This window comes from Dysidea avara, chromosome 8 (genome assembly GCF_963678975.1).
Source record: "Dysidea avara chromosome 8, odDysAvar1.4, whole genome shotgun sequence".
Classification (NCBI taxonomy): Eukaryota; Metazoa; Porifera; class Demospongiae; order Dictyoceratida; family Dysideidae; genus Dysidea; species Dysidea avara.
The window spans coordinates 36909936-36923629 of NC_089279.1; the positions used below are offsets into that span (position 1 = coordinate 36909936).

Genomic DNA, 13694 nt, shown 5'->3' on the forward strand with positions numbered 1-13694 from the left:
GTAAAAGTGTCAAGCTGTTAACCTCAGCTCCAAAGACACCATTACTGACTGACATTGGTCAATGCCTTCCTTCATTATACTTCAACAATCTTGGTTGTCTACACCATCACATGGGCAAGTACAGTTTGGCATCTTACTACTTCAGTAAGGCTCTCTATGAGAATGATTCTGCCCTCAATGACTTCCACCATTGGAGAAAGGTAGTTGTTGGTGGATGTGTCGTGTGTTGTCTGTCATGTGATCTGTTGTTATGGCAACACTGTCAGGACGTCCATTGGCAGTACTGGGGGTAAACTGTCGTCAAGTGTTGTTATATAATCTCTGACTACAACAATTATATGCTGGTCAACCAACTGCTGCATTGACTTCTTTGTTGGAAGCAGTACAAGTGTTTCACACTAATCCACTGTTGTGGCTTCGGTTGGCTGAGACTTCAATAGCAGCTTACAATAAGGTTGTTGTAAACTGTTACCATGGTAATTGTTATAGTACCCGCAGGCACAGATGGACTATGCAAAGCAACAGCGTTACCATAGTGACACAATTCAAACTGTAGTTGGAGCTGGTTTCCATCAGAAACTTGTTGTTATGCCGATGGAGGTGGGTCATTTATCACATGACGGATCCTCAGCAGCCATGCCAACCCCATCACTTGACTTTGCTAACATCTGTCTGCGTAACACTCTCTACTTGCTACCTCCTGCTGCCACAACAACCAATGAGATTATGGTATTGGCGTTGCCATATCCACCACTCCATGGTGATACTGTGATGTCATTAAGGGCATCCATCCTGGCTAATAGTTCTTATGTGTCGTTACGTCAAGGTGACCCGGTGTCTTCACTACACTACAGTAAACAACTTCAGGCCATTCCTTCACTGTCATTTCCACTGATGTAAGTGTCATATTAACAAGACAGTAATGAGCTATATATGTGTACCATAGTTAGTGGGCTATATAATAGTTAGACACCAAGACCAAGGGAACTAAGTGATTTAGTAACCCCTATGGTCCGAGGCTGTAGCATCCTGAGCGCAGCGAGGGCGCTACTAAGGGCCAGAGGGGTTACTAAATTGCTTAGTTCCCATTGGTCGCGGTGTCTAACTTATTTAGACTATAGTTTAAAGTACATACCTTTATAGCCAGAGTATTAGGGTGGGGTGAAAGAGCACTGTAGAACAGCAGAACGGTTTCCTCCTGAAGTCCTTACAGCGCCCACAAAAATAATTATTCAACCGGTAACCAGAGTAACGGCTAGAGCTACAGTAGATATGCCGCTTAGTCTATTATTTGTCCAGAATTGTTCGCAGAACACGGAGAAGAATTGTATTACAGTATTATCAAGTACTGTAGTGTACCTTTCGTGTTTTAATTACTTTTCACGTACAAAATTACCTGAGGGCGGGTTACTAAATGAACACGTGTAGGTGACTAAATGAACATGTCAGGTGACTAAGTGATCTAGTAACCCTCTAAATGAGCTGTACCATAGTCTAGTTGTTGTTACATGGACATAACATAACTTTTAACAAGTTGTGAATGTATTTTAGACAACCAATTCAGATCTCACTTTGATCAATTTTAACTCACCAATTGTAGTGAATATATGTGGATACAAAATTTCATTAAAGTGTGTAAATTTGTTGTACTGTATTGTCTTTGATCAACCTTCTCATATTTCTTGTAATAAACTTCACACCTCAGTGTTTTACTCTCCTTGATGTGTTCATCCATATAAGGAAGTTTTATGAAACAGTCTTGACTTCATCGTTCAAGATGCTCCACAGAACTGTTAGACCTTATCACTACACTAGGTGTTCAGTTTGAGACCTGGCATTCTTCAAACTTATTTTCATAATGTTGTATACCCCCGGAGACTGAACGGGACCAGATGTTTATACAAGATTGGTTGTAATACAAGACAATATTGTGTCACTTGGCTACAGGACTAAAGTTGTTTTCTTGCCTTTTATAAGTCCAGTAGTCCAGTGAATGATACTCCCTAATAATTATGTCCAGTTTTTAACTGACTGACTGACTGGTTTACTGTTACCTTCATAACTTGACATGATGTTTCTTCTGTAAATGATGGTAATATTATTATTGTTGTTTTCTACCAGCTGTGGCGCTCTTAGGATTAGCAGGTTCTTGAGTTGGTCTTTCCTCGACTGTTCCACACTCATCCTCTGGTGGTTGGTTAATGGGTGATACTGAAGAGGAGGTTCATGTAGTTAGTAGTATCAGTTGGGGCTGTAGTGTTGGTATTGGCTTATTCTTGCAATATCGTCAATATTTATGTCATTCATATCATCCCCTATTAATGGGTCCGGGGAGAGGGTGTGAGACTTAGGTACACCAATAGAAATACAATCCTTGCGCTAGGGTCTTACCTTTCATCGTTCTTTAATGTCGCCATCGTCCTGGATTCACTACAGGTAGTGTTAATAACTCCACAAAATGGCTTCAATGTACAGCGCCATCCGTTTCAATAAGAGTGCTCGCTAAATAGAGTAATCATAATCTTCACGGTAAAATATTCGAATACACGTGGTTGAAAGTTCGAAGTTGATTTTGAGCAGGAAGAGCGAGCTGTTCACAATCGGGAAGCTTTGTACGTGTAAGTGAATATATTTAGCGACTTATATCTTTTGTTTCTGGCAAAGTTAACCGGCAAAATTAATATTGCTTGCATTTGTAAACGCATTTCTTTGCTGTAAACAACGTATCTACCTCAAGTATTTGAGCGATATTAGAAATAATTCGTAGCAAAATAGCGTTAGCTAAGGGTATTGTGGTTATTATTGCTTTGTGTGTTTTCTCTGAGGCAATATTGGGTGCGGCAATGCCTTCGAAGGAAGCGGCGCGGAAGAGTAGAAAGAAGGAGAATAACAGGGCGTACTATGAAGCTCATAGAGAGTCTATACTCTCAGAGAGAAAGGACAAGTACAGCAGTGAATGCCGATCACAGCGTCATGCTAATGAGTACTACAAAAATGTAACAGCGTCGCGTGAGAAATCAGCTGAAGCCACCAAAACATCATTTAACAAAGATTTGGCAAAGTCTCGCATTGAGTCAGCGGAAAGGCAAAGGGAATACTACCATCAAGACTTGGAAAAGTCTCGTGTGGATTCTGCAGAGAGCACTAAAGAACATTACCGCAAGGATGTTGCCAAATCCCGTGCTGCTACTAGATCCTCAACCAGCAAGTACTACTTTTCTAATATTGAGAAACTGTGCAAAGAATCTAAACACAGGTAATGTTGTCTATAACATAGCTAGCAAACCATGGACATTGAAGAAATAGTAACTTCAGTGTCCTGTGTAATAGAAACTGCATACACATAAAAGATAAGATTCATGCAATGTTTGTAAAAAGTACACAAACAAGTGGAACAAAAAATTAGGAATTTTCAATATGAGTAGGGATCAAAGTAATAAAAAGTACTGAAACAAGAGAGATTATCTACCACCTGAAGTCATGCCAGTACACACGTAATCGCTACTTCAGTGCCATTATATCTTAAATCTTGGCAACTGAAGTAGCGATTACGTGTGTACTAGCATGACTTCAGGTGGTAGATAATCTCTCTTGTTTCAGTACTTTTTATTACTTTGATCCCTACTCATATTGAAAATTCCTAATTTTTTGTTCCACTTGTATTATTGGGGATGACTGGTGAAGCCATACAACACCTCACAATGGACCTACTGAACAATGACCATCCTGAAGGGACCACCCCTGGTTAGTGACCACCAGTATCACTAGTAACTATGATAATTGTTGTGTGCTGGTAGCTGCTACTGGTGGTGGTGTAGATACTAGTCCCAACCATTGTAGAGCTAGTGTATTAATGAACATTGCTAGTGTGTGTTGTGTGAGGAAGGAGATGGAGAAGGCTAGGAAGGCTCTACTACAAGCTTGTGCTTGTCTACCATTGCCACAGAGGAATGGACCACTCCATGCTAAAGCTATCTTGTTATCTGCTTATATTGAACTACATACTGGTAAGTTGTCTGTCTGTGTGTGTGTGTTGTGTAATTCCAAGGTCTGATTATATCACTAAACCTGTGTGTGTGTCTGTGTGTGTGTGTGTGTGTGTGTGTGTGTGTGTGTGTGTGTGTGTGTGTGTGTGTGTGTGTGTGTGTGTGTGTGTGTGTGATTACAAGGTCTGATTATATCACTAAACCTCTGTGTGTGTGTGTGTGTGTAGTATAGTCAGAGTTGGGGTCGTTACACTAAGAATGTAACTAGTTACATATTACTCGATACTTTTACGTGATGTAGTGTGCTACAGTTACATATTACTTACTGAAAAAAGTAACAAGTTACATATTACTGGCTACTCTGAGGGCTGTAACTAGTAATAATATTACATGTTACATTTGTTCGTTACAAACTATAAAGTAAGTCCAACCTTCTAAATACAAGCTACTAACCTACATGAGCGAGACATGTGTTTCTCTGGTGTAGTTCAGCCACAAATACATACTTTGTTGTTGTATCTTAGCCTCAAGGGCACTCCTCAAGAGTCCCCATACACTATCATTCTTTGTCCATGTCTATAACGCTATCTTCAGTCTTGTCCGGTCCCAAAATGCAATCAATCACGTGCCTGGATACAAATGTGCCTTAAAAGGAAGTAATGTCAGGGCTCAACCCAGAATATTAAGCTAGGGGGTGAAGTAAGTTGCCTCGGATTCTAGGGGGTCTGGGGGCATGCTCCCCCAGGAAATTTTTGAAATTTTAGGTGTAAATATACTCAATTTTGGTTAAATTTTACTGTGATTTCATTGAATATTGACCATTGGATTATACAACTTTGGGATCAATTAAACCTTACCATTTCTCAAGGCTTTAGGTACAAACCTAGGGGGGGCAGTAGCTAACCCAGGGGTAGCCTGTGCCCCTCCCCCCTAAATTAACCCCCGAACGTGTTACATTCGTTACAATTTCCGGATGCAATATCTGTTACATATTACTCGCTACTTTGTCATATAATGCATTATATTACTTGTCACTGTAAAAGTAATATTTGTAACGCGTTACCCTCAACGATGAGTATAGTACTAGTATTTTAAAAATTGTTAATGAAGTAGGGATCTATGTAATAAAAAGTAGTGAAACAAGAGATGAATGATGGTATTACAGCATAGCTCGGTGGGAAAGTCCCTACTTTGCCACTGAACAAAATTATAGCTAATGTGCCAAAGTAGGGACTTTCCCACGAGCTATGCTGTAATACCATCATTCACCTCTTGTTTCACTACTTTTTATTGCATAGATCCCTACTTCATTTTTACATGAACATTTTTTTAAATACTAGTTTGTTTAGATTTTTGTTGTAGTACAGCTAGTTACAGTGTAACTTGTGACTATGGACTTTATCCACAATGACGTCACAAGCACAAGATGGCCACGTTATTTGTGGTAATATTGTACAGACACCTGTGGAGAAATTCTTTTGATCGATCATGTTTCAGCCAGGCAAGAAGATATCGAGCTCTAAGCAACAGGTACGATTACAAGACAGTACAATAAATTTGTAATGCATTCCGGAAAATTTTGAGATAATTATCACTTTTGTGCAATAGTTTTTGTTATTTTATACCATACCTGTTGACTACAGGTCGGTATCTTGCTTCATGAGTGAAATATGATAGATCAAAACAATTTCTCCATAGGCCCCTGTACAATAGTACCCCAAATAATGCGGCCATCTTGTTGTGAATGACATCATTGTGAATAAAGTCCATTGTATTAGAATATCATACATGACTGTTCTATTAGAGTGACTGTTCTATTAGAGTATCTCAAGTCAGCCAAGGGGTGTGCAGAGCTAGCTAAACCAATAAGGGGTGAGGTCATCTTGTTTACTGTTAACTAAATAGCTAGATTGTTAAGAGGTGTGGTCTCTGCACTCTATCACTATTGATCTTTGTTTGATGGTGAACCTATCACAAATGAGATCCCAATTGCAAAGTTGCAGATAGCTAGCTAGTATACCTCTTATAGTAGCGCTGGGACTGAAGTGCTTCTGAAATCCAGCTCTGAAATAATTCTGTGGTGTCTAAATATGCTGCTGAAAGATAGTGTTGATACAGAAAAATTAATGCGTCATAATGGTTTTGTTGGATGAAGAAGACGAGCAGCCTGACTGAAGATAAAAGAAACAACAAGGCACAGAGGACCTACACTTGTCAGAACCCCAAAAGGCACATCCCACTAGTGAGTTTGTTATTGTAGCGTAAAATGAGTGGGTGAGTGAGAAGAGTGAGTGAGTAAGGCAGACCAAATTTCAAGTTTTGATTTAAAAAATTTAAAACTCCAATTAATGCTAAGTGTTTTCTTGTTTGTAATGCAGTATTTCACGTTAGATGAACTAATATTCCATAAAGATGATTTTTGTTGCGTAAGATGTCTCTTGGGTGATTATTGAAGGCGCATTTTAGACAGCGCACGTTATGTTTAGGGGATCCCTACTTAAACAGTACTACCGTACTGTTTGATATCGTCAGTGTTTGTGTGTGTGTGTGTGTGTGTGTGTGTCCACACATATTTAGTATGTCTTGTCTGTGTTTGTGTGTAGTAGTGGCAGTTATGCATGCATGATAGTGTAGTATATAGTAGACACTGGTACACACTAGTCTGGCGTAGCTGACCCCTGCGCATAGCGTGAGGGTCTGGTGACATCCGCATTTAGTACCTGTACATATGGAATGCAATTAAATTTGAAAATACGTGCGAATCACGTGGACAGTTTCCAGTAACAAAGCACGACAGCTACTGTACTTGCACTTGAATAGCATCTATTTCCTCTACAAACCCTTACATTTGTGCTGGTTGTGGAAAAGACATAAGAAGCTCGCCATAATCAGTGGGCAAATCGGGAAAAACGTCATAGAATGTTGTTAATTGGTCACTAAGCAATCTGATTGGACGCACTAGTTTTTTGTAAGCTGGCACGGGTACTGAATGCGGCTGTCACCAGACCCTCACGCTATGCGCGCAGGTCGGCTACGCCAGACTAGGTCCACACATCAAGTAGTCACATACCTACACATTATCACAGGTAATGTTACTGGAGCAATTCAACTGTTAAGGAGACACCAAACTACTAGACAATACAACTTGCTCACTAATGGCAGCAGCAGCCAACAGGACAAGAAGAGACTAGCCAATAACAACAGGCGTGTGTTGTCATTACGTTTTGTAATCTTTTAATGTGACATGTTATGATAACTAAACACAACATACAACGTTATTAGCCATACAAGAAGGAGTGAGGGTTATGTTATAATATTGATGGTATAGTAGTGACTGTTGCTGCAGATAGGGAGGGGTGTGGCTACCTCACTTGGAAGGGTCAAATGTAAGTCTAGTAGCACTACTATATTAGGTTGTTGACTTTAGAAGGGAATTTCCCACGATGTTACTGGTTGTATTAAATAGTATGAAGTTAGCTGGTACCAGGCTGAGAGGAGATGTCAGGAACAACAGAAAGAAGAAACAGGTAAACATCTTGTTAAACTGTTAGTAATACTGTGTAATGTTTTGTGGAGTACAGAGAAGTTCACTCATGAGGGGAGTGAAAGGACAAGACAACAAAGATGCCCTCGAATAGCTTTGTTCTTAATAGTCACTTGTGTTATCCAGCTGTCCAGCACTTGACAGCCAGTGCTGGGGGTGGTGGTAAGGGAATTCAATCTAGCCCCAGGGGAGGAGGGGGAAGGAGAACAGGCTGTAGATATTACAGTAGACATTGTAGAATAGATATTCAGATAATTATTCCTCACTGACATTTTAATGAAAATTTACATCACGTGTCACGGTGTTATCAGTTGATTGCTAAATCACTCAAATAGAACAATCAGGCATTGTGAAATGAAACAGAACATCCCCTCGTGCGTAGACGCAATGAGAGTGGTTACGACAGTAATGCAGGATAGCTAATTTGCTTGCGATATAGCGCACGGGGCGCGAGAAACGTACCTACTGCAAACATAATTTCCCCCGAGGGAAAAGTGAACGTTATATTAGAGTATTTTGGTACCTCGAGGGGAAAGACTAACAAGACATGAAAGACACTTTATACTTGACGAAACAGTAGTCGTTAGCTATAAATGTTCTATTAAATGCACTGTAGCGGTAATTTAAAGCGGTAAATGTAACCGCCGTCAACTGGCAGCTGGTTTGTCAGTTGCTAGGAAATTTTGTAAAAGTTGCAGCTCTAGAATAGTTAGTGTACGTAGAGCAGTACTGAGTGTAGGTAGTTAGGTATTAAGTGTAGTGAGTGATAGTGTAAATAGTTAGGTGTAGCTGAAAAGAGTCTGGCTCAGAGTTCTGCTTTTCCAGTGAGCTTTCTTTCTAGACTTAAAGAATTTACAGCATTTGGGTCTTGCTTCAGCTAGCTTTGTTAACTCTTAATAGCTTTAGTCTAGCTTTGTTGGCTTCTTTTATTTTTAAAGCTTTAGTCTAGCTTTGTTGGCTTCTTTCATTCTTAAAGCTTTTCTAGCTTTGTTGGCTTCTTTTTATTTTAAAGCTATAGTCTAGCTTTGTTGGCTTCTTTCATTTTTAAAGTTTTAGTCCAGCTTTGTTGGCTTCTTTCATTCTTAAAGCTTCCCTAGCTTTGTTGGCTTCTTTTATTTTAAAGCTTTAGTCTAGCTTTGTTGGTTTCTTTCATTTTTAAAACTTTAGTCCAGCTTTGTTGGCTTCTTTCATTTTTAAAGCTTTAGTCCAGCTTTGTTGGCTTCTTTCATTCTTAAAGCTTTAGTCTAGCTTTGTTGGTTTCTTTTATTTTTAAAGCTTTAGTCTAGGTTTGTTGGCTTCTTTTATTTTTAAAGCTTTGGTCTAGCTTTGTTGGCTTCTTAATAGCTAATGGCTTACGTTTACAGAGAAGGTTTTAGCTAAGTTGAAAAATTGCTTCAAATTCTGAGCTAGACTTGTTGGCTGCTACATTAGTAAAGAACTAGTAACATTTGTCATCTACCTGACTGTTAGCTGTAGTGTTGACATAGTAGGAGTATAGCATTAGCTACTAGTGTTGTGATAGTAGTTGAGTAGTAGCTTCTAGTGTAGTCTAGTAGTTAGGTTATGTTGTGACTTGTTGTTTATTGTGAAGTGGAACAAGAACAACAAGTGAGTGAACTGTATAGCTAGTAGCTAAACTAACAGAGATGGGGATAAAGCTTAACTGGAGGCTTATAGCAATATCTATAGTTAAATGGCTGAAATCAATTTACTGGTAGCTTCTAATATTTTATGTACTAACTGAGACAACAATTGAGTTAGCTACAAGAAGCTCTTCACTTATTAGTGCTCATAATGGCCATTGTGTAGCTATATAGAAAGAGACTAAAACTGTCTACAGAGCTGTAGGAAGCCATTGTAATGATCAGTGTGTGTAGTTGAACCATTCCAAACTGCTTTACCCCATCTCTGAGTAGTTGTCACTGAGGGAAGCTAGTTTGGTCAAGGATGAAATGTTGACTGTTTTTGGCTTTACGTTGAACAATGGCTCCAGCACAAATAGAATTATAATTTGTAGCTTTCGCAGTTCAACTATTGTTAGAAATAATTACGAGGATTATATAAATTTTGTTAGAAAGCCAAAATGTTGTAAATATTAACAGATTTTTATTACATTTGCAATCTATAATAGATTTATAGAAATAGATTTCAATTATAGAAATCCTAAATATTGTAAATCTTAAAATTCCGACAGATTTCTAGAAATAGTATGTAAATCTACAAATATTGTAAATCTGTAAATATTCCGATAGATTTCATTTCCGTACTAATCTCTTCCACAAGTCCCAATTCTTGTCCGATGCTCAAATAATGTCAAATCTTAATATTTCATGATGGACCCCTCAACGTTACCAATTAACATAGTTTTAATTAATTAATAAAATTTTTATCAAAATCAGAACAAAATGACACTTGCGGCCATTACAGTCATAACCATTACAGTCATAAAATAGTACAAAGTGAAAACTAAAGAAAAGTAGCTACTAACAGGTAATGATCAGTTTTGTTTGACATCCTCTACTTTCTCTGTTCTTGTTAATTACTTCTCGTAGTGATCCAATCCTCTTCTTAACATCTTCAGTGTAACCATCATCAGAGGGTAGGAATAGCACTTCTAATGTGTTGTTATTGTTGAGGGCTTGTAGTAGATGTTGAGCAGCTTCTCCACTGATCTTGTTGTACCCCATCATCAGCAAGACTAGTGATGTATTGTTCTTCATTGTAGTGGCAATGACATCACAAGCTTCATCAGTGATGAGATTGTGGCTAATGTGGAGCTCCTTCAGTTTGTTACCCTTTGATATTGCAGTGAATAGGGTAATGGCTGATGGTGATGATAAGCTGGTACCTATCATGTCCAGTGTCACTAGCCTAGAGGAGGGATGGGTCAACATGTTGTAGAGAGCAGGGTCCTCTCCGATGGTGTCGTTATCACTAATATCCAACACTTCCACTCTACAGTGTATGGTGAGGTCATTAATGGAGGAAGATCTGGTGAAGCCATTAAGCCCCAAGTTGAGTTCTTTAATACTGACGTCAGCTGACATCAGATCACGGTGAAGGACACGACAGCCATGATCCTGGATATGGCAGCTTCTCAAGTTAAGCTTCTTCCACTCCTTGTGGGGTGAGCAGGTAAGGAAGAGTGTAACACACTCAACATCATAAACAGTTAGGCTAGTGTTATAAAGATTGATTACTTTATCATAGAAAGTTTTTCCTTGTTGTATAGAAGTGTAAAAGGCTTCGTCGTTGGCCTCATAGAAGCAGCGAAATAGTCGAAGACACTTCAGTTGATCCTTCAAGTATGTTTCAGCGATGGTGATCGTGTCGTCCCCTCCAGAGAGAAATTGTTTAAAAGCAGATCGCTGTCCCTTGGTAAGCGAGGTGTACATTGCAAACATGTTGGAATGGATATCGCTCCAGAACTTCGCTTCGAGCACTCGCAGCTCTTCGTCTGGTGGAAGCTGAGTGATATGATAAGCGGACAAGAACTCCTGAATGGAGAAATGGACAAAGTTAAATGTCATCGTTTTCCCAGCAATTCCGAAGTGCTGAACAGCCTGCAGTAGTCCGTATCCGTTCAGAGCTCCTTCGATAGTTTCGATGCCTGGACAAGCTGCTCTCATCTCCTCCAAGGTAAAGATTAGCTTGTTGTTATTAAGACCCTCGAGCGATAGTTTTGATAACTGCTGAACTATTGTATTATAGGGCTGGGGGAGTTTGGCTAGGTCAGTGATGGTGTTATCAAGAAGTTGACCAGACTTGGCAAGATGTCGACAGATGGTAAGACAGATGAAGTAATTGTAGAGCTGTGTAGAATTGCTAGGAAGGGGAATTCCCTGTTTGTACAGATAAATCAAGATGACCATATTGAAAGGGATGAAACACAGGCCATTGATAGTCAGATTACCTTCAAGATATTTGGTGAGCTCTTTGACTGCTTGTGGTAATGCTTGTTTTATGAAATTTATTCTTTCTGTTTCAGTGAAGCCTAAGATATCTACTCTAAGCGTTGCCTGTTTGCGGAGATTTTCTGAGGCATGTGGACGAGATGACACGATCAAGCCACATTTGGGTAGTACGCGACGTTCAAGAATTTTTGAGATCAAGCTATTTTTCTGAAGCTCTACTGGAAATTCATCGTAGCCATCCAAAAGGAAGACAAGATCCTTGCCACCATTCTGAAAAAGGTAATCGTCACAAGCGTCAGTGATCTGTGATGCTCTTCTGTACCCTACACAGTACAACTGGAGGAGGTCATGGACTGATGTAGTTTGCTGTACAATGGGATCACGCAGACAAACAAGGAGAACAAACTTGAACACTTTTAATATTTGTTTATCACCCCACCGATATGCAATTTCTTTTAGTAAAACAGATTTGCCAATACCGGGAAGACCTTCAACTAAGATAAATTGTGGTTCATCGTTCTTTAGTGGAGCTAAGATTTGCTCAACATCTTTAGTAACAGTACTAGTATCAAGGACCTCTTGTAATGGCTGATAGCTAGGATGACGTTTGGGGACTGGCTGACTACTAGCTAGTGAAGCAATGTCACCTGTTTGTGTCAGTTTAGTGATGGCCATGGCTTGTTGTAAGTTGTGATGTCCTTCATAATGAATCAGTACAAGAGGTTGGAAATTCTTTGGCTGGTCCGGTGGCCAAGTGTCATCATCAACCCTGAACCGTGCTTGTACATTAAGCTGGCCCACCATGTTGGACAACATGGAGACTCCTATCAACAACACATAAAATGGAGCACACAATAATGTGTCCACTCTACCTTGATCAGTGACCGTTGACTTGTCCATGTCAGGTTTGGAGGTCACTATAGTTAGTGAAGACAACACAATAGCTAGTTAATACAATTGTTTACCTACACATGTTGTACACACACAATATAACTAGTCACCTTTATCAGGAGCTTGATCACTGGACACTGCAGGTGACTCAATAACTTTAAACAACTTCTCCCAACTGGCAGAGGGGTCCACTTCAAGCCACTTCTCCAACACAGCATCACAACAAGGCTCAGCCTTATCATGATTGTCATATTTTATGATGTCAAGTCTTCCTTTGGGTAGACCCAGTAGTGTTCCTATCATTCTCCAGTGAACAGCATAATTGGGGGTAATATGGTTATGAAGATCCTTCAGTAGTGGAGTGCTGGTAGCTGTAGTATGCAGAGTCCGTATACTACACTATATTTATTATCCGGATACTAATATACTTACCCTTCTCAGGTGTTTTAAACTGGTTTAGTCCTTCATGATCACTTTGATCCATCTCCTGATTTAGTGCTGGGTATAAGGGGAGGTGATCTACTACAGATCGCAGTGTTCGTGATCAATAATAGTACTAGTCGTAAAAAACTTTGTAAAGCCACGCCCTCTTGAAAAAACAGGAAGTTGGGGTTTTCTTGTGTTATTATCACGTGCAATTTAAATTTGAATTATATACTATACAGTTTTGCTGATCTACCATCCTACCTGAGGTGTCTGGTCTGTGAGTAGCTAACAAGAGATGAGCTGAAGAGAAAGATACCAACACGTGAGTCTGTAATGTTGCTCTAAAAGTTTACACCGCCTTGCGCGCACACATACATGTAAGCTAGGGCAATGGAAATTAGCTTATTTCCGAGCTTATTTCACTCCAATCCGGCAAAAGATCTGGCCCACAAATTCTATCGACCAGTATATCATTAACTTCTACTGTTTACAAAGTAATGGAACACAAGTCAGATTATGAATCACTTGAAGAACATAACATTTAGTTCCCTGTCAGTTTGGCTTGAGGACAAAACATTCTTGTGAATCACAACTGTTACTGTTACTGATGACTTTACCAAAGCATTAAATAACAAACTCCAAGATGCTGGTATATTAGATCTGTCCAAGGTATTTGATAAAGTTCCACATAAAAGATTGCTAGCAAACTTTGAATTGAGGGGTCCTTCGCTTCTAGATATATCGTCGATGGTGGCTGGAAAAGTAGAAATTTATTTCACAAATGTAGAAATTTAATTTGAAATGTCCAACTTCAAACAACAGTTCTATCTATGCAATAGCTGAGCTGTGAATCACTCAAACTAGCTGGGTATGTAATTGTACTCTGGTGAATCCTTTATAAGGTAAATTAGTTCGGTTTGTGTGCCAGCAGGC

General features: G+C 39.4%; 3 protein-coding genes across 21 annotated transcripts in view; 2 read left to right on the plus strand and 1 right to left on the minus strand.

Annotated features, from left to right (window-relative positions):
- Nucleotides 1–300: 300 nt before the first annotated feature.
- LOC136263502 (CCR4-NOT transcription complex subunit 10-like) overlaps nt 301–13694 on the plus strand; it is a 58179-nt gene continuing 44785 nt past the window's right edge. For all 15 annotated transcript variants that reach the window (XM_066058082.1, XM_066058071.1, XM_066058085.1 and 12 more), the window contains exons 1-2: nt 301–454; nt 499–896. In XM_066058082.1, the coding sequence (XP_065914154.1) occupies nt 505–896 (392 nt within the window). In that variant the 5' untranslated portion in view covers nt 301–454; nt 499–504. The remainder of the gene's footprint in view (nt 455–498; nt 897–13694) is intronic.
- On the plus strand, nt 3575–11912 carry LOC136263508 (CCR4-NOT transcription complex subunit 10-like). Of its 5 annotated transcripts, none has more exons than XM_066058102.1 (10): nt 3575–3744; nt 3798–4007; nt 7073–9138; nt 10256–10665; nt 10763–10908; nt 10957–11169; nt 11242–11330; nt 11385–11457; nt 11519–11723; nt 11776–11912. In XM_066058102.1, exons 1-3 carry the CDS (start codon nt 3672–3674, stop codon nt 7222–7224), a joined length of 435 nt encoding a protein of 144 aa, XP_065914174.1. In that variant the 5' UTR covers nt 3575–3671; the 3' UTR covers nt 7225–9138; nt 10256–10665; nt 10763–10908; nt 10957–11169; nt 11242–11330; nt 11385–11457; nt 11519–11723; nt 11776–11912. The 5 variants fall into 5 exon arrangements, with proteins under 5 accessions (XP_065914174.1, XP_065914171.1, XP_065914172.1 ...); XM_066058099.1 differs by having other exon boundaries at nt 11242–11316; nt 11360–11457; XM_066058100.1 differs by having other exon boundaries at nt 11242–11316; nt 11364–11457.
- LOC136263493 (protein NLRC3-like) lies at nt 9970–13396 on the minus strand. Its single transcript, XM_066058023.1, has 4 exons — nt 12768–13396; nt 12446–12706; nt 12317–12361; nt 9970–12268 (listed from the first exon to the last, which is right to left on the minus strand). Exons 1-4 carry the CDS (start codon nt 12817–12819, stop codon nt 10014–10016), a joined length of 2613 nt encoding a protein of 870 aa, XP_065914095.1. The 5' UTR covers nt 12820–13396; the 3' UTR covers nt 9970–10013.